Below are 21,204 nucleotides of genomic sequence, written 5' to 3'. Positions count from 1 at the left end.
AGAAAAGAGAAAAGTGAGAGTAAGACATCTTTCAGACTGCAAATAGCGTTTATAAAGGGGATATCAATTGATTTTTCTCCACGGTAATGGGGGGGGGAAGGAAAGGAAACTTCAATTTGCCAAATAAAAGTAAATAAAAATCCAGTTGAATATTAAGAAAACACTTCCAAAACTGCCAGCATGGGGAAATTCTGGAGCAGCCTAGTACAAGACATTGTGTTCAGTTCATTAAGACCTGGTTAGACCCGCTGCTCCCTGATGAGGAGCCATGACCCCAGCTGGAGTCAGAGCTTTTCTGTTCTGGGAGGAACAAGCCCATTGGACACTCAGCTGCTGGGGGCACAGGCAAGGCAGAAGTCCCAGAGGGAAGCAGGTCTGCAAGCACAGAGGTCTGAGAACTGCTGGATTAGGCAAACATCTGTATTTCTGAAGATCCATCTGATTGCCTAAGTAAACTCTAGACTGCTTCAGTGAAGGGAGTTAGATTACATCTGCAATATCTCCAAGCAGATGCTCCTTGAAACAGATGTTCTTGAGGCCCCTGCTCACCCTACAGGTCTCAGATTTTAAAGGTCTGTGTGCATCAATTAGACTGGATTAGACAATAAAGGTAACCCTGCCACCCTTTGCAATAATGGTAGATTATATTTTTACATAATTGTGCAGAAAGTTCTCTGTTCTGAACATTCATACCCGATAAGACAAAGAAGAAAGAAGGATATTTTAACAAATAAATATCCAACAGTATGCACAGTACCACTGTGGTACTGGTAAATACGATAAAAGGTGCGAGAGCCAGTATGATCAGTGAGCTTTTAAAGTGGTCGTATGTTAAATGACTTATTTTTATTTTAGAAGTATTGTTGAAAATAATGTGCACATGTAATACAAGCTGGAACATTCTAAATGTTTCAAATAATACTGCAGGAAAAAGAAGAAAAAAAAAGAAAAAAAAAGGTGTACTTTATAGTTTACTATAAGCTGGAAACTAGTGCATAATATAAACAATATGATTACACCTTACCCTTCCAGCAATCTCCAGTAAATTCATAGTATGACTTCATCAGTTACCAATCAGAAAACATAACCCTAAGCTACAGTATGAGTTTTATTGCATACCTTGTCATTGATTTATTATAATCGTGAAGGCCTGTTATACATCTTGACATATCTGGGTATTAATAAAAACAGAGCTGTATTAGCTCTGCCTTTATAGATGTTTCTGGAATGCATCGGTATTATTTAGGCATGCTCTTTTAAATTGAAAATATGTGCTCTGCTGTAACACACTTGAATTTTTCTTCATATAAACCACTTGTGATTAAGAGAGCTAATGGTTAAAGATAAGTTGAAGCCGTTTGTGCAGTAGCTACTAGATATGACAAACAATTTAAAGTTAGCCTCTTTTCTGTTCCAAACTAACCGATGAAGATTTGTCTTTTTTACTGTATAGGTCACACCAGTCTCCTTGAACCGAATGTGAAGCATTTGCATTGCTTTACTGGTTGGCAATACACGGATGTAGTTTCTCTTCTTAAAAGCTTCCCAGATGAATCCTGCTTTTCTTTCTCAAGAAAGTACTGAATGTTACTAGGCAATCAGCCAGGCATTTTGTGCACATTAAAGACACAAATAATTGCAGATTTCACCATTAAAGGCCCCATCTAAAAGTGTAATTACATCTACCTTAAGTACACTATGATTTTAACATTAAACTCATTATACACCTTTTCCTGGTGAAGACAAAGCTGTTATACTCAGGTTAGACAGCAGCAAGAATCACTATAAAATGATTCACGCTCATTCATTTTGGCTAGCTTCTGGGTCAATCTGCAGATGACTCCTTAACCTGGCCACAAATACTTCTGTGTTTTACTAACTACGATTAAAACAGCATATATAGGATAGACGTTAGAAAGAGCAGCACATAATGAAAAGCAGCACACTTGTGAAGAATTATCCTTTAAACTGCTAAAAACTGAGCTCTAACAAAAATTAGTGGGGAGGGTGTAAAAATCTGCCACTAAGTGAGGTTTCAGGCACATTAGGCAGCAAAAAACAGGAGGCCAGCATCCCTGAGAGCAGAAATGCAGTGCTGTTAACTGACCCCATTAATACTCAAAGCAAAAACTGTTAATGTCTTTACTGCAAGGCTTAACTGTGATCTTCGTTGCACCGGTTAAGAGTCAGATTCAAAGTCTGGAGCTTTTATGTTATTCTTGTTCTTATTTTTAAGGCTTATTTTGAGAGAAGATACCCTTTTAACAAGGCTGTGTCATTCATGCCACGTTGTGAAGCCTCTTCAAGTCTAAACACCGTCATGCCGTGAGCCACCGTGTGTCTCACTTTGACCATTAATGTCCTTTTATCTGCAAAGATGTGGGGTATAGCAACAGGTAGAGTACTTCATGATTTCAATCTATTTTACACAATACTTTTTCCTGTAGCACTTCAGCTATTCAGCTATGACAAATATGAGGCGTTACATATCCTGTTCTCTTCAGCTAAAGAGCAATGATATGATATGAATGTTGTCCCATCCTGATAAAGCCAGATCCAATTCATTCAATTCTACTGTGCTTTGGTGCTTATGAAGATAAGGTCCACACAAAAAAAGAAATTCCCGCCCTACTCATTTCCAACTGATTTGCAAGGTCTGGGTAATATTCCAGAAACAGCCAGCAAAAGCAACCCAACCCCACTGAATTCAGAGCCCAGCACCTTGCTTTGTGCCAGTAACGTGCTAGAAAGCCCACTGCAGTGTGGCTCAGAGAGAACGATATGTCTCGACTTACAACACAGATCATGAGCAATAGTTGCACTGTCTCTGGGTTTGCAGTGTTACACTTGTTATTAACATTCATGTAGTTTGGAACCTGAAAGGTGTGGATTAAGGCATAGATTATTGTGGCAAGTCCACTGCCAAAAAACTGCTGAAATGATTTTCTAATTATCCATAGATTAAAAAAAAAAAAATGTATCATTCACCACTGCCTAAGGTGGGCAACAATTAAGGACTGATCAGCTGCACAAGTTGTTAGCTACAACTGACTATGAAAGGAAAGGATTTGGATTTGTAAAGAAAACAAGGTTTTAAGATAAAAATAATGACAAGACACAAGGTATTTCCAGTGCAGCAGGGGCAGATACTGTGTTTCAGTTCCTCAACACCTCTCATTTAGTAATTTTCATCTTGTCAGTGTTAACCTTTAGCTCATCTGCCTGCATCTAAGTTCCCAACCATAACAGCCACTTGCAAAAAGCAGAATCCACAGCATCTGAGACTCTGAATGGAAACGTTTTCAAATCACATGGTGCAATTGTTCTGTTGGAAACTGTAGTGGCAACTCCCAGCAGTGTGCCATAACAATAAAAAAGCTATTCACAGAAGCCTAAACTGGTGAACATGAATCTGATGCTGCTACACTGGGAAAAACTATGGGAGTTCAGGTCTTTCTGAACCTTAAAATTTTTATTGACAACTTGCGATGGGTGCAATAAGATTTCTGTTATTTTTGTAGCCCTCAGGGCTTATGACAGCAAGAGAAAGTCCGTTTGATGTTTTCCCTTGCCAAAAGCTGTTCTTTATGCTTGTTACTACCAGATAAATATACAATGTAGTATAACCTTGCCCCTAGTATTCTCAGAAGTGGTTATATTTTACCTTTTGCTTATCTTTATTTTGGTCAAATATTTTGAAAGTGAATTTGAAACAGTAATCCAATGAGGGGGAAAATAATAATACCTTGGTTTTGCTTTTTTTCTTGCAAAACATACTTTTTCCAAAACCACATCTGTATTGTGGCCATGACATGTAATTTAGATCGTCAAATAATTTATTTTCTATTTGTAAAGTCAGTATTACTTCATGTGTGCAAGTTTAACACTGATTCTAATGCTAGCATTCTACACTGGATTTTGTACAAAAGCTTTAAAGTAACAATGAACAATGATTCCCCTTTGGAAAATCACTGTTGTCTGCTTGTTTTCTTATTTCAAAACATACTTTGTAGGATTTCTGTCTACTACGTGTCTTAATTCTCTAATGGGAATATGTCTGTTGAAACTGGTTTACAGTCATGGGACACGATGTTTTCATTGGGAGTTGGTTTTCTAATTCTCTGCATCACTGCAGTGATATCCCTGATAATGACATCAATGTGTGTATGTATCCTAGTTTCATATAATGTGTGCCTTATTTCCTCTGATTTTTCCAAAAGAAACTCAGAGACATAAATATGAGTAATGACTTTTTCTTGATATGCAATCTCTAAGACCCCTAAGCACAGTTCAGATGTGACAGATGGTGCTAAAATAGCTATATGGGCTGGGTAGTGTAGAAATATGTAAAATGACTAAGGAAAAAAACAGCCAGATTTCATCATTTTTGGACACAAAAGTATTTTAATATAAAATACCACAGATCAGCTTACAGATAAAACAGCAATAAAAGCCAGAATTTGGGACCCTTGGCCTGTGATGGTGCATAACTCTGCACAGGTTTGCAAAACTGGGAGGAATCAGAGAAGCAGCAGGAGTTTCCTTGCACCACTTCGCATCCATCTGGCACTATGGCAGCATTTGCACTTTTCCAGAGAATACCCCTTCTATGTCTGCTAAGTGCACATGTAAACAGACATGTAAAACAAATAAGGGGCTAGGGGAGGGTAAGAAATTTTTCTCCTCAAAGGCTCTCCTCTGTTATATCCCATGTGCACAGTTGTGTTTCAGGAATACTTTGCATCCCTGGAATCTTTCCTGCACTGTTCTTTCCAAGAAGAAAGATCAGCAGTGACACGTATTATCAGACCCAGAAGTTTCTGAAGAGCCTATATTTTTTGCAGGGAAATCAATGAACCGTCTTGCAGGTTCTCCTATCGCTGACAAATTACTTCCAAACTACTTCTAAAATCCTCTCTTTGTGTATACTCACTCTGTCTTTACTTTCCTTCTCTCTTTATGATGAATACACACAGCTTAAAACTCACTTAAATTAGATGCTAGTGATATTAACAGTATTTTTGTTAAGCTTTGGATGGAATTTGTACAATGCATGGGGGAAAAAAGTATTCCATTTCTCAGCCCAGACAGAGGCTAGAATATACCAGCCCAGACCCAAATTATGCAATTCCACTTTCAGAAATGGCTGTACCTAATATTGTTTTGCTTCCATTTTGAGAGAAATCCATGTGCAACTTCAATCATGGTTTGTATTGTGTGTGTTGCATGTACTTGCTGACCAAAACAATCACTGTACTCGTACTTTAAATGCCAGAAGTCTTTTCTCAATCTGCACATGGCCTTCACAGCTTTTTCCGTCATTTTAGTAATCTTTTATTTGCTAATCACATTGTGAAGACTGCTGTTAAAGTAGAGCACTGCAGTTACCAGATATACGTGCACAGAACTTTTAATGCCCTCTAGTGTTTCTTACTTGGAAATTAGAATTTATAGTCAGGGAAAAATTGTTAGCATGGCTGGGTACTTGGATTTTTAAGTCCCTGTGCGGATACTGAAAACAAACCCATTGTAAGCATAGCCATATTATGAAGCACAAAGATTAAGTAATGCTGTCCTCAAATGAGACAGCCTGTGGGATGACTTCAGTGTTTGAAATTAAAACAGTGAGTAGCAGGCCTCTCAACGTCTTTTTCAAACTATAGGACCCTATTTATTGGTAAACCCTTGCATTCAGCACATGCCTGCACAAGGAACATGAGGAATACGCACTTGTACCTACAGTCACATGGTGAGAAAGAAGCTGTGACACTACCTGCAGCTAAGGAATGAACCTTCCAGAGGTTTTGGGTACGGGATTAGGTAGCTCTGTCCCTGCAGTGCCGCTGTCTCCCTTCAGCTGTATAATCCTAGGGAATTTCTACATGGAAGGAATCAAGGAGGTAGAAAGAGGCCATGTCAGATCAGAATTCCTTGATAAGATGGAAGACCAAAGAAGAGGTGAGATTCCAGAGACTGGAAGAAACTGAAGTTGCATTACAGTTCGATTAGAACTGCATTACCACAGTAAGAGAGAGCATTCTGTCCCAAACTCCATGGCTGGATGGATTTTTAATTCCATTGGTGAGAAGAGATGGGGATGCAAGAGACTGACATTAAATGTTGTTAGATGGAGCACAAAGAAACAGAGAGAACAAGCTCCAGAAAGGCAGAATCTCAGAACTCCCTGGGCTCTCTGTATAGAGCAAGTTTTCACATTACATCAGTAAATATAAATTTACTTCTTCACTACTTTTTTACTTCTTTACTGCTTTTTGTCACCAGAAAAAGAAAATGCCCCAATGGCATCAGTGGGAGAAATTCTGACAGAGAATGGATAGGAGGGGCAAAAAGAGTAAGAGGGGAAAGTCTTGAGTCCAAAAGACAGGATATCCATAAAGTTCCCCGTACTGTTACTACACCATTCTTTGCAGAAGTAGCCTCCGGATTGCAGGCACAATACCAGAAATCTCCCTCAGCATCCTCAAATGCAATAAGATGGCCTGCACTTCTTGGCTTTGGGGGTGTCAGAGGTTTATGCTGTGGCTTTCTTCGGGCACCAGTATCAATTATGGCAGTAGCCAACAACAGCAGTTAGCACGCACTGCCCACTGGCCTAACCCTTCAGCTGAAGGCTGGGAGGACACCAAATGCAAAACACAGTACTGGAAGTTGCTCCTAGCCAGTAAGGAGAAGCTTCTGCGCTCAGAGAACCTTATCCGCTGGGGAGGCAGCAAACTATCCTCCGACGTCAGGACAAAGCTTCAAAAAAAAATCAAGCAGAAAAAAACTTTGTTCTTTCATGCTTTTCATAGCAAATAACAGTCAAAACCACTTAACCTTTTTGCCAGCATACCAAGTTTTATGGAAGTTTGTCATCTAATAATTTCAGCAGGAACAAAATTATGCTCGGTGTTTTTCCTAAGTGGTTTTATTTACTGTTTAAGGGCAAGGTAGGATAGAAAAGATGCAGCTAATTTTTGTGGGAGAGGGTTTGTTTTTGATTTTAATAGTAAGATGTTGGTTTCCTTTCATTATTTGTGCAATCTTCAGTACTAGAAAGTCTTAAAAGTGACAGCACAGTTGGAGACTGAAACCTAAGCTATAATTTTATGTAGCTAGAAGATGTAGCTTAAACTTAGGGTTCCTGCTGGGCTGTCACATTCAAAGGTGGTTTTTGGTTTTTTTTTCACTTTTTATCAGGAAGGTCACTGAGGACTGTATAAATAACAAGCAGGAAATAGATGACCTAGATGCTATCTCTAATTCTCTCATTTGGAAAAATAAATATATAATGGCTAGAAATTGAATCACTAATTTAATTCTTAGGGATACATCCTCAGGCAACTTCCCGTTGATTTTGACAGTTTTTAGGCATCTCAAGTCCATTCAGTATGCATGTCTTAACCTCAGTTGTGCTTTTACTTCCCAGAACCACAAGAAAGCCCAGAAATAATTGAAAACAAAGAAAAGGAGTGGTGAAGTTCACTTTTTACTGTAGTTCCTCATCTTCCTCATACATACACTAGATGAAAAAAAGACTAGAAATCAGGTTTTAATCTGTAACTTTAAACATGTCTAGAACGTTTAAGCTACAAGAACTTTTTTGTAAGTCCCTAAACAGTGGCAAATAACAGATAAAAAATTAGGAAAAAGTACCTATAAGAAAAAAGGGACAGGAAGCATTAATAATAGAGATAGCAATAATGTAATGTCCTTAATCTTTGACCTGAAATCATGATAGTGGAAGGCAGTAGTTTATCTATACAGCAGTAATCTCAAAAAAAAAGTGATTTGATCGTAAAAACTTTGCTCAGCACCAGGTGGTGCTATTCTGCTTTTTTTAAAAAATCTTATGAACTATTAAATATTTACATTTTAAAGAATAACCTATGATTAAAACTAAATAGCGAGAAAATTATCTATTTTCTCATGTTATAAGCCAATGGTGTGACTGCTCTTTGTCTTATGCATTCATGTATTTAAGAAGCAGAGGACTGTCAGCACACCTGATGAGAAAATGTAAAGTGTTTTTAGCTTTAATAATAATCCTACTTAGCTCATGATTAAACCAGCTATACAAATTGTTTAGTCCAAAAAAAATGCTACGTATTGCTCTCTTTGAGAGTCTCACATGAACAAGAAAATTCAGCTTAATCCAAAAGCACTGTTTGTGAAATGCCATACAAGTACATACATTTGCTAGCAAATTTTTGAATTACAAACAGGGTGTTGAACTTGTGCTCCATAATTTTCTTTTCCTTCAGAGTTAAATCAGATTAATACACAATCTCAACATTACCATTACAAGAATATCGGACAATGTTCTTTGTCATGGGCTACTGTGAGTGACTGTGACATACCCCGCACTGCCAAACCCAAATATTAATTACCAAAAGTCAAATAACTATTAGATATTTTTAAGTATGAAATCTGAAAATAATTAAGGTAAGCTTTTGCCTTCTTACTTACCACCTATAAGGTTGTCATTTTCACAATCTACTTTGAAAGTACTCAGATTAGGTGTACGAATAATGATCTTCAAAGTAAAATGAAATTTTCACATGATTCTATAAGCTGGACTTGGAAGGAAGATACTGATTTTTATGAAAAAAAAAATCAAGAACAAACATTCAAGTAAAGTATTTGCAAACAAAACCATAATGTAACACCATCAGGATGCTTGCCTTGGCTGGGACAGGCAAGTAGAATTACTTGCTGCTTAAAGAAAAAGATGGAAAGAGTGTGCTAGCCAAACACCAAGAGTCTTTGCCACAAGAAACTCAGACAAATGCAGAAGGTGGGGATAAAAGGGAAAGAGAGCAAAATCAATTTTAGGAAAGGAGAAATCTGTGAAAGAAAATAAATCTGGGGTGAAAGTTCTGGGATTTTTCTTGCATTTATCATGTTCACCATAGATTCTTATATTTTGCCCAGATGTTCACATTCAGCATAAGTTGCCCCTTTTCATGGTTCTCATCTATTTCTCAGAATACCAGATAGTTACAAACTACATTTAGAGACAAACTTATGAAAACTTAACAAAATCTTGTTTTATCAGTCTTTTCAATCCATCAATATCATATTAATTTTTCAGACCACTTTTCCAAGTAGATTTAGACTCCTTAGTAGTACAAAAAATTATCTTGGAGGAAGTAATGGGAACCCAGCAAATTATTTTAAAGGCCATAAGTAGCCACATGTTGATGCCCTATTCTCTCTTTTCTGCAAACTGAAAAGCCTTTCAGGAGGTAACTGATAGATTGACATGAAGTGAGTGATGCCATCCAACACTGCTCTTCAGTTTATCACTTACTCTTCTGACTAGTGGTTCATTTGTGGAATATTAAGTCTTATTTCCACGTCTTCTTTTATTGCTGACTGAGCCAGTTTAACTAAAGCAGTGCCCTTGTGGCTGGTTTTGAAGAGATCCCAGAATTAGAGGAAATTTGTCCAACCAAAACAATGGATTTTCCCTCTTGCTGCTGGAAGGCTGAACAGAAGGCAGACATGGGAACCGCACAGTGCCCAGACAACCCTGCACTCTGAGAAGGACAGATTGTTAAACTCAGCATAGCAGAACTGGGATTTCTGCTCTCTGCAGCGCTGGAATAACACAAGCAAGTTAAGAGGACAACAGTTCAGGGAACCTAGCTTTCTCCATGCAAACAGATAAGGAGTTATGTAAATGATGCAATAACTCCAAAAGCTGTGTTTTTTTGTTTGTTTGTTTGTTTGTTTTTAATAAGCATCTACCCTCAATTACAATAAAAGCAAATCCAGAGGTGTAGTCCACAATTGATCCTGTCAGAAGTGAAAGGTGTAGTATCACTTCCGCCTCTTATCACCTTGATAGCTGGTTGTGGAATGCAGGCAGAGCCTAGAAATCTTTAGACTGCTCCTTGGTAAAACCCACCCACCCCACAGCTCAGTCTTGTAAGTATGGTAACAAACAGGCAGTAACAGCCTAAGTACACAACTTCTGGTGAGCAAGAGCCTATCCTGTTGTCTGAAAACAAATATCCACTCCACAAAATTGCCATCATTATCCACCACTAATCAGCAGAAGATCCAGTAATACTTGAAAAAAAAACATTGGAGGCTTGAAGAATGTTGCTGTACAGAATGGCAGAACTTACACATATTATTTCTTTATGGGTCACAACTTTGAAAAACTGCATTCAAAATTATCTGTGGTTTTAATACAGTGGAAGCAAATTTGGCAATGAACCTGCTTACTAGAAAAGGCAGTATAACACAACATTGAACAACCAAGTGCTAACTGACCAGTTTCATCATGGGTTTTTATCCTTTGTGGTAATGTAGAGCCCCTGCTTGCCTACTACAACCAAATATAAACAATTTGCTATTTAAAAGTAAAACGTAAACTACAAAAAAAAAAAAAAAAAAACAGAGGAAAGAAATGTGTAGGCTGTCAAACCTCTGTTTTCAGATGAGCAGAAAACGTGGTCTCTGGTTCATCATTCCTGGATCCCTTCAGTTGCCACAGCTTAATGCAATAGATATGTGAGCTTGATACTGAGCTGCCACAGCTTACAGTTTGGCATAACAAAATAAATGGAAGTAGACAGGGGCTTAAGTTAATATGCTGGACTATGAATTGCAGCTGGTAAAATACATTCACAGTGCGTGTTCTGCTGTCTCTGTTACAGGGTAGTTTCATAAGTGAAGAGGTGAGGAAGGATGGAATAGCCAAGAAAGTAAACTTGTGCTCAGTCAACAATTTGCCACAGCCCTTAGCTTCCGTACTGAGTACAGTAAGGTATAATCTACTTCACTCACAGGTATATAACTCAGCTGAAAAAAAAAAATAGCTTTTCCTATGAATTTATCACCAGGACAAAAAAAATGTGAAGGGCAAAAATAAACTAAGAGAGACTGATCCTTTTTGCTTAGCACTCCTAATTTCCATTAAATCCCTACAATCTTGTCACATCTTCTGTCTTAACCAAATGGAGTTACAGTTGACAGCTGACTCACTCCCATGCAAGCCTCATACTTATCCCATCCTGGGTCTGCAGCCAACAATAGCCCAGAGTTGGCTACGTCCAGTATATTGGACTAAAGAAGTACGTGCTGCCTCAAGAGGAGTGCAAGAATAGCTAGGACATTTTGGGGACTGATTAGTAATTGTCTAGTATTTCCCTCTCCAAATTCAGTGGAAGGAATGAATAGAGACTTTTCTAAAAGATTTCAACTGTCTTCACAGTGCTAACATCTCAAAGCTAATGATATAAACGGCAAATGACAAATATAACCTAATGATAAGCTGACCTTAATCTTTTGCAGCCAATGAAAGCAGATTACTCTTGGATCCCCGGGCACACTAAAACTCACAAGCCAGCTCAAGGAAGTCAAAGGTCTTCAAATATAGCAAAAGTAGCTTTAATACCATCTAGCTTTTTCCGAAAGAGGATGATGATCCAAAAACTTCTGAGACTGTCAGTATAGGGAATTGTTTCATAATCAAGAGCATAACAACTGTTTCTTTAAGGAAAAAAAAAAAAAAAAAAAAAACCTACAATCTCTGAAAGAGATCTCTGCCATAAGCATAGCATCATAATACTTTGCTATTTCTTTTACATCAGAAGCACGAGAATTGCTCTTAAACAAAGCAAAAGGGCTCTCATAAGGCAGTTCAACTGGCAGTAAAAGTACCACAAATGGAAGGGAAGCCTAGGCACACTACAATTATTTTATATGCAGGATGCCTGTTAAAATTCTTGTCTGTTGTCATTGCTGTGTTTTTAACATGGTTAAATTTGTTTCTTTCCCAGTCCCTACTGCTTTTGTTTCTTTGCATTGCAGAACTTTTTAATCTTCCTCCTGTTGCATGTATTTCATTGGACAAGAAATACGCTGTACTGCCATAATCTTAATACATAGTTAAATACAAGAGCTGATAGACTTCAAATGTAATGATGGCCTTCCTTTTTCTGTATCATACTGTACACATGCTAAAATCTTGCACAAAATACAATGGAATGGCACTTCATATAGCAGTGAAACTTCAGTCTGTAAGACTCATCTAAAATAATTCTTTTAACCGTCAAAGGTTTCTGAGTTTGCATAAGCTGCTTTTGAGAATGAATCCTTCTAGCTCAGAACTCTCTCTTTTAACTTAAGAAACTCGTGTGCAGCTAAAGGAACATAAATTTATCCAGGGGAAAAAACTACGCAGCTCTGAATGTATACACCATATCACTTTGGAATTTCTGCTCCCTTTTCCTTTTTCCAGTTGTCATCTGTAAATATCAAGCTTAGCCACACTAAATGTGACAAAGTTGTAATTCATATCTAGAAAAACTTTCTATTTCATTTTTAAATGAGTAATTTTTAATTAACTGTTTATCACCAGCAAGGTGCTGATGAATTTGTCATTTCATATGCTACATAAAACCTAAATCCCCCTTTTTCATTTTGGCATATTTTGAGGCACCCTTGATTTATACTTACATGCTTTTTTGCTGAGTTGTAAGCAATTCTAATCAAGATTTTCACTATCAATTTTAGGTCAATGTGAAAATATAATATTAGTAGCAGATGATGTTATCATTAAGCTCAGCATTAGGTGAGTAGCTGTAAGAAACTCACAAAAAATGGTCTCCTGTAAGAAGGAACACAGGGACAAAGAAAAGTTGACGAATATCTTGGAAAGGCCTTCTGGCAATGCCATGTGATTTTGATGGTAATCTTTGGTTTTATTGTTCTCTCCAAGCAAATGCCAGCCCTAGAAGTGAGTTTTGTGTTGTTCTAAGCAAATGGGGAAAACACAACCCCATTGTGTACTAAATTAAACATCTCTGCTCCCTCGGGGCATTAAAAAAAAAAAAGAATTAAAAAATATATACTAAAGTTAATCTCTGCAGCATATTGCTCTGCTGCTGTTACATAAGGCTGTTCTCATTACACAGGACTGATGGGAATCCAGTGGTCCAGATAATCTGTTGAAGTCCCAGATTGATGTTAAATTCTAGACTAAACTTTACTGCCTCAATATGCAGATGTGGGGAATTTGCTCTCATTTGCCCAGGGAAATTACATGCAGTGCTATCAGCTCTAGCTCCTAATCATGCTGCTGTCAGATTCTAAGCTGCTGAAAGCTGATTGCTTCAAGAAAAGTTACATAATATTTCTGGATTCATCAATGCTACTTTCAGCAGCATCAGCTAATTTTTGCCTTTTTTTTTCACCCCCAATTCAGGATATACACAGGAGTGGACAGCTTAAAATGAGCTCCACTACCTCCTTCCCACCTTCATAGGGCTCATTTACCATAGCAGACATGCTGTGAAGACATGAAAGTAGCCCTATTTATGAACAGGAGGAAAAATTTTAACCTTGCCATCTGATCCATACTTCCAGGAACATTTGTATGTGGAACACACTAAGTTTCGCATCACACATTGCCCACTGATGTTGTCACCTAGAAACCTGGATTGTGCCTAAGTGGAGTCTTAGAGTAATGGGGACAGGACCACCATGCTATTCGCATCAACTTTCTGAAATTAGGATGTAATATTGTAAAAGGTTCTTCTCACAGTGCCTCCTGCAGAAGCGTTGTGCTTATTTTGATACTGTACATCCAGAGCTCCTTCAGCCACTGCTACTTAGACCCAAAATTCTGATAGATCCTCAGCTTCCCTACATAGCCTTGGTGTTAAATATCACGACAGAGGTTTTATGGTCACAATCCTAGAAAGTACTGCTGCTGTTGCTCACCTCAGCGGATGTTGGTTCTTAAATCTTTGACAGTAGCATTATTTTGAGAATACTGCCCTTCTCTTATAATTTCCAGCTGGTATCAAATAAAGGAACTTTGGAAAAAAAAAAAAAAAGAAAATAGACTGAAAGATACCTAGAGAATTCTAGACATAGACTTATGGTGATCCTGCATTCACCCTCTCCATTGACTTGTTGCCACTGTCTCCTCAAGGCACAGTCTTCAAGAAAGCTGAAGCTTGTGCTCAGTGAGATGGCCAAAATCCCATGGACTTGGGTGACAAAACATTCAACGGCTTCCAGATTGTTATTCATTTTGTATCACGCTAATGGTTCTCCTCTTAACAGTCTTTCCAGGAAACAACGTCATTTTTATGTTATTGTAATTATCTCAGACACAATGACTGAGAGAAACTAAAACCAGCATTGTTAATAACTGATTGCAAGGTCTTACTTGCTAGCGATCTTAAATCACATACAGAAAAAAACTGAAGGGGATGACCAAGTTTTATCAAATTCAAAACATTACAGAAAACTGACCTCTCTGTGAAAGGGAGCAGAGAGCATAAAGGATGGCTATTTATAAGTAAGAAATAAAAATGGCAAAGATTTGGGTCACGCCACTTTTATACTTTCAGATCTCTGTTCATTCAGTGCATGGTGTCAGAGTTTCACAGCTGGGAAATCAGTGAGGAGCCCTGCAACTCTCGAATCACCTAGAAGCGCTTGTAATTTCTATTTTGTGAAGGAGGGAAACAAAGGCTGGATTATTTCTCTGGGGTCGTCATTTTTAGCACCGACGCCTAAGGAAAGTGAGTCCACGGAGCAACTCCATTATTTGAACCAAGAGGAACATGAGTGGGGAAAAGCGGTTTTCTGCCATCGCGGGAGAAAACAAGCCCCGGGGCCGCCTCTTGGGAGCTCGCTCGCCGGCTTCCCGAGGGAGTGGCGTGCGGGGCTCCGCCAGCTGCGAGGGCAGCGGCCCCCGGGCGGCAGGTAGGCGCCCCAGGCCGGGCCGGGCGACGGGAGGCCGCCAGCTCCTCGCCGGCAGCCGCGGCCGCCCGGACGCGCCCCTGGGCCGCGCTTCCTGGGGCTCCCCGCGGCGCGGCGCCGGCGGACGGAGCGGGTGGGTGGGCGGGCGGAGCGGCGGAGGCGGGCGGAGGGGCGCCCACCTGCCCCCGGCCGGCCGCAGTCCCCGGTGCGGCGGGGCGGGCGGCGGCGATGAAGGGCCCGCGGGCGGCCGGGATGTTCGGGGCGGGCCGGTACAGCATCCCGCGGCCCGTCACGAGGAACCTGGAGGACCTGGACTCGGTGCAGAGCGTCCTGCTGCACAGGTCGGTACCGGGGGCGGGGGCGGGGACGGGGACGGGGACGGGGACGGGGACGGGGAGGGAGGTCACGTCCCGGGCTCGGCAGGCTCCGGAGCCCCTCGCCCTCGCCTTTTGTTGCCAAGGCAGGCAGCAGCACGGGCCGCGGCACCTTCCCCTCAGGCTCTCCGGGCTCGGGCCGCCCCGGTGCTCGGGCCGCCCCGGTGCTCGGCTCTCCCCCGTGGGGCCGCCGCCGTGGCCGCACGCAGGTGAGGGGAGCCCGCCTAAGGTGCCTCGGAGAGGTGCTGGCACCCCGCCAGGGCTCCACCGAGCTGCGGCACTGAGTAGGGGTTTTCACGCGGGTAGGAGAGCGACTTGACAGAAACTCTGCTGGACCGGTTCCACGGGCGCTTTGAGTCCTCCTTTAAGGAGAGAAGAAAAAGATCTGCACTCGCACGCAAATCCCAGATGGGCGATCCTTAAGTGAGTGTGCAGGAGAAGCGCTGCCTGAGAAGAAACTTCCTTTTTCCCTGCCTTCACCATCCCTAACAGGCAATTCTCCGCGGAACCTCACCACAGAGAAACCTTGCCAGTAAGACCGTGTCCAGGAGGCCAGAACAGGACTTTCCAAGCCACCCTCGCTGCCATCTTTGCGCTGGCTGAGGGCTGCTTAGCTGCACACGGCAAGCACCGTCCCATTCAGCAGTGCCCAACATCAGCTCATCTGCAGTTGTGCCCCTTTCCTTAAGTATTCTCTCTGCTGCATTGATTGATTTCCTACTGAAAAGGAAAAGTGCACTTTCTCTCAGTGCCAGCTCCAAAGAGATATTGCTATGGGAACTAACAGCTAATTCAGAGCTCAACTTCTCCCCAGCTGAAAGCACCAAACTGAATAGTTGCTTAAAAGCCGTTTCTGTGAGCGCTCAGGATGAAAACTGATTGCAGCAAGTAGGGCACTCTGGGACCAGCCTGTGTAGCAGCCCATGCTGCTCTCTGAAGTTGCTTTATCTATAAGCAAAAAATGTGCCTGTGTGTTACCAGGGGGTCCTCTGGTATTTGAAATACTGGGAATGCGTTTGTTAGTGACTTAACAAAAAATGTTTTGCTTCAAAGTCGGATTAAAAACATGCTGCCCCCTGGTACTGCTTGCATGTATACTTTCAGTGTAATGAGGTACATTTTTGTACTTGAAACAATTTGATGTAGTCTGATTGCAAATAAGTTTCTTCCATGCTTGACATGCCTGCTATGTGTAGCAGGTGATCCTAAAAAAGCCCGTGGATTTGATGCGAAGCAAAAACAGTAGGAAAAATCTTATTTGAAATTACAGCTGCATTTCGTGTTGGTGGGAACTCTTAGCCCTCTAAGATTCTTTTCTGGAAGAATGAGATAGGTTAGGTTGAACTGGTGTTCCTGAATTCTTCGTGGCCATCTTCTGTTGTTTCTACGTTCTTCTTCTGAAATACTATTTACAATCCATTTTGACAATTGCACAGAGGGAAGCTGATAGAGGGGCTTTAAAAAGATAAAGAACAGTCAATTTTATTTATTCAGCACTAGTTTGTTTTCCTATAAAATGTAAATTCTTTTGGTCACAAAGATAGCCTTCACTCTCCATGTAGTCTGTTGAAATGTAAATATCCCAATTAAATGACAGTCCAGTATCCCCGTTCAATTCATGCCGCCTTGCTGTGGATGGTCTCTGTGTACTAATGTCAGAAAAGCTGTGAACAGAAGATTTTGTAATCACAGTCTTATTCCTGTAATCTTGTGTAAACCTTACTGTAATCACAAAACCTTATTTGTTAAGAAAAGCCTTTGAAAAGTGCCTTTGCCTCTGAAGTAAAGAAAGATTTTGTTGGTGGAGGGGAAAGCTGTACTCTTGTCATTAATCTTGAACAAAGAGGAATTTATTCCTGTCTCATTTTTGCTGATGCTGTGCACTGAGGAAATAAAAAGTCAATAGGACTCAATAACTATAAGAACTGGAATGGGCAATCCAGTTTTACCGTCAGTTTTTCTTCAGATGTTTGAGTAAAGGAGGCATTAACCTCAAGAAACTTAAACAAAGATGAAAATGTTGTCCTCTTAGTATTGTCCATCTTATCTATAATACATCATGGTATGTCTGTCCAGTTGTCAATAGAGTCTTCTCGGAAATATTAACTGATTTGAAAACTAGCAGAAAGGAAAGAATTAAGCCACAGTAAGTTATTTAGGCCTTATTTATTTATCGATAAAGAAGAGCTGTAATTGAAGTGTGGAAAAGGAGGGGGGAAAGCCAAGGGACACTTAAAATGCCGTTGATAAAACCGGCAATTGGAAGAAAGATTCAGCTGTGTGGTCCAGGCACATCCAGTGGAATTTTTCTCACTGTATTACTATGAACTGGTTTAGCCTGCACTGTACAAAAAACAAAACCAAAAACCAGACAGCTGTGAGATGCAGTCGCCAGAGAATTCTCCCAGTGTGCAGCGCTGTTCAGGTAGTACAACTGTCAGTTCTGTTCCTCACCCCCACAGGCATTTAGCGGGGAAAGTGCCCCTGAAGAGGAAGGGGAGGTTGCTGACAAAGCAGTGACCTGGATAGTAATACCCAGTAATTCCTGGACAGTGCATTGGTACCTCACAGGCATAAACCGGACGCTCCTAAGTATCAGGCAGTGTTTCCTTATAGCAGAGGGAGCTGTAATTTGCTCCTGTATACCAGAGGCATAACGCTGTCCCTGTTTTCAGCCCTCTGTTGAAGACAGCATGGCCACATCCATGATTCAGGCCCAGCACGCCTTCTGAATGCGAATCAGTGAAGTCAATGTGACATTGACAGTGAATTGTGGGTCCTGGTAAAACTGCGAAAATTGAACCTAACTATACAAAACTAAACAGGGCAAGTTAGAGTAATCATAAACACAAATCCTGACTTTCCCTGTGCTCTTACAGCTAACTGCTAAAAGAGACTACAACTCCAGCCTCATTTCTTCATCAGGTTGAAAAAATCAGTTGCCAATGTGTAAAAATGTTAGTAGCTTAAATTTTCAGGTACATGGAAAGTGGTTGGGGAGGAGTCGAGAAGTAACCATGCAGCAGTACCAGAATTGAGTTGCATGCTCATTGTTTCTCTCCTTTATTAGAAAGGAGTATATCTCCTTGGTATGTCCTATGCACTGTCCTCTTTTACTGTCTACAGCCAAGCATATGTGTAGATATCAAGATAGACTTATTTTTAAAGCACAATACCTCCTGAAGCAGGTTAAGCCAAAAAGAAACAAGGAACTCTTGTTCTGAAATGAATTTCTACACATGGAGTTAGTTCCTTGCAGGAACAGCGAATCAGAAAAACCTTTAGGCAAAAATGTTTTTTAATTATCCACTTTTAAATGTTCATTGACCAGCTGTCCAGTAAGGGTGAGTAGTAGTATTGGTGCCAATGACGGCCATGGCAAATTTTTACCATTTGCTTATTAATATCAGCGTAGGAGGCTCAGGGGTTCCTTAGTGAGAAGTATCAGCTCAACTACTTGGACTAAGTGTAAAGGGTCTTCAGAAGACAAAGTATTTCAAATCTTTTCCTAATATTTATGCACAAGAAATTATGAGAAGCTTTCTTCTTACGGATCGTGTGGGAAAATCTGTGTCTCTGCTAAAATAAAATCCTGCTGTGTGTGATAACGTCCTTCAATCTTTAATTGTTCCCACAGCAGCAAAATTCCACATTGATTTCAGAAAAATACTGAGGTGATTCCCAACTAGCAGTAGACTTAAATCTTCCATTATCCTTTCCTTCATGATATGGTTATCCCTATAAAATAGCAAGCGGTGTAAGACTGCCTCCTCATTTTTGGAGAGCCTGTATTTCTCACTTATTGAGCAAACAACTGGAAACAATTAACCAACTCTTGAACTCAGTGAAATTTAACATAACTAACAGGACCATCTGGCATAGACTATCACTTCGCTCCAGAAACACTTCAGTGTGCTGCCATTCATTGTATTAAAAGTGCTTGCAAATATACATGGAATTAGGGTGGGTGGGACTGTGTACTTCACCTACCTCTATTAAAATTTTAACTCCTGCAGTATTCCTTTTAGAAAATACCAACTCATCAGGTGCTTTGGGAAATGCTGCTTATGCAGACAATTTTGTTTTTACAAAGTAAATTGTTTGGGAAATTGGGTAGTTTTAAAATATTTTTTCCACCTGTTTTTCTAAAAGCAATAGAAAGTATGAAAGTTGATGCATAGCTTGCATTTTGGCAATTGGAAACAAATACGTGAATTTTTAAGAATCATCTACCATGCATGGATTATATTCTTTGTGTAGAGTGTTTTGTGCCAGTTCAGATAGAGGAAAAAAATTATCTACCATATCTTATCCTAAACTGAATGAAACTGTACTGGAACAAATTTACTTTTTTTTTTTCTTTAGGTAGGGAATATTTCCATCTCTTCCTTCGGATAGATATGCATTGTTAAAATCCACACAACAGTGATATATCTTTGAAATAAGCTCTTGTACAGGCACTTTGTGAGGTGCCACAAGATTTAAGATACGTGTCTCCAGCTGCTCTGGTTGAAGCCTTAATCGTGGGGATACAAGTCCAAAACACTCTTTGTCTGTTAATTCACTTGAAATCACATTTATTAATGAACACTTCCCTAAGATAGTTTCAAACGCAGGAATTTCATACCAGAATTCTGCGACTCTTGCAAAATGATCCAGCACTATAAAACCTCACTGCTGAAGCTGTGCAAATATCCCACTGAGCAAAGATTAAATCCAACACGTTTAAAATGTTTCAACAATTATTCTCCATCCCTTTACTTATTTACCATGTGCATCCTGATAGGTTTACTGACATAGCTACACAGCAAGTTGTCTGCAGGGCTGCCGCAGGTCTTGCTTCTCATGCATGTGAATAATCTAAGTTCTGAAAATTGAGTAGGGTTTGGGTTTTTGGGGGGGTTCCTCTTTTTACTGTGTATGATTTTGCATTTATGGCCTGCATTGACTGCACTAAGGGGCCAAACCACCTAGCTTGTTTGGCTCTGCCTCATGTCCTTGCCCTTCCTCCCTAATTTACCCACTGTCCTGACTAGCCTACAGAGAAGTAATCTTAGTTTCTCATGACTCTTTAAGGGAGTGTAATAGAGCATAACATAGCGCATGGGGGCATTCTGCTGCTAGCCCCTTGATGAAAATTACAATCTAATTCAGGTTTCTTTCCCCAAATCAGGTTTTGATTATAAGCAGTGCTTCGGGGCTCACCCCAGGACCATGAGTTCCATCAATAGCCTCTTTTATGGGACCATGGCTGGGGCCATCTGAGGGCTGAGCAGTCTGTTCTCCATTATGTTTTCCACACTTACCCGCCGAAAGACTTTCAAGAGACTACTGAGACTCAGATGGTGCTTTCGAGGAAGCGGGGCGGGGGGAGATTGGGCACTCCAACGAGCTGCTCCCCTGGCAAGCCGTAGAGGGCAGGGGAAGAGGTCTCTGTGCCGGGACCTACGCTACGGCCGCCCTTAACTCGCGGCGCTTCAGAGCGCTGCGGGGCCGCCGGCGGCTCCCCGCCGCCTCAGAGGCGGCGCCGCGACCGTTAAAGCTCCGCGCGCGCTGCCAGCTTCCCGCGTCTCCATGGGGACATTGGGGCCACGGGCCGCCAATAGGAGGGCGCGGTGCTCGTCACGTGTGGGAGAGGGGTTGCTGCGGCTGTCATGGCGTCCGGGGGGAACGGCGGGAGCGGAGCCGCCGCTGCTGCTGCTGCTGTTGCTGCTGCGGGCGCGGAGCCGCTGCAGGGTGAAGGCGTTGGGCGCGCGGAGGGCGGCGGCGGCTCCGGCTCCGGCTCGGGCTCGGGCTCGGGCTCGTGCGCCTCCTCCCTGTCCGCGAGCTCCGAGTAAGGGCGGGTTGGCGGCGGCGGCTCGGGGCTCGGAGGGTGGCGGGTTCGAGACCCGGCCGCTGCAGGGCTTTTGAAGCGGGTCTTGCTGTAGGGTGTCGCTGATCGCGGGGCGGCGCTTTGCCTGGCGATAAAGTTTTTTTGTTTGTTTGGGTTTCGTTTTTGGTATTCTTGCTTCGTTTTTAAAGCGACGGTTCCTTGGCTTAAAACGAGGGGCCTTCCTGGCCCCTCAGTTCAGACGCGTATTTCCAGTTCTAATTTACG

The 21,204-nt window shown here is 41.2% G+C and overlaps 1 protein-coding gene and 1 long non-coding RNA gene across 3 annotated transcripts in view; both read left to right on the top strand.

Moving 5' to 3' along the window:
* The first annotated feature begins 14,899 nt into the window (after positions 1-14,899).
* Positions 14,900-16,186, top strand: LOC118248922 (uncharacterized). Its single transcript, XR_004778897.2, has 2 exons — positions 14,900-15,074; positions 15,414-16,186. It is a non-coding gene; the product is annotated as an uncharacterized LOC118248922 (long non-coding RNA).
* A 4,553-nt stretch (positions 16,187-20,739) lies between these two features.
* INTU (inturned planar cell polarity protein) overlaps positions 20,740-21,204 on the top strand; it is a 43,661-nt gene continuing 43,196 nt past the window's right edge. For both annotated transcript variants that reach the window (XM_035548375.2, XM_035548366.2), the window contains exon 1: positions 20,740-20,940. In XM_035548375.2, coding sequence (XP_035404268.1) covers positions 20,762-20,940 — 179 coding nt within the window. In that variant the 5' untranslated portion in view covers positions 20,740-20,761. The remainder of the gene's footprint in view (positions 20,941-21,204) is intronic.

This window comes from Cygnus atratus, chromosome 4 (assembly GCF_013377495.2).
Source record: "Cygnus atratus isolate AKBS03 ecotype Queensland, Australia chromosome 4, CAtr_DNAZoo_HiC_assembly, whole genome shotgun sequence".
NCBI lineage: Eukaryota > Metazoa > Chordata > Aves > Anseriformes > Anatidae > Cygnus > Cygnus atratus.
This window is presented reverse-complemented; position numbering and strand designations above follow the sequence as displayed.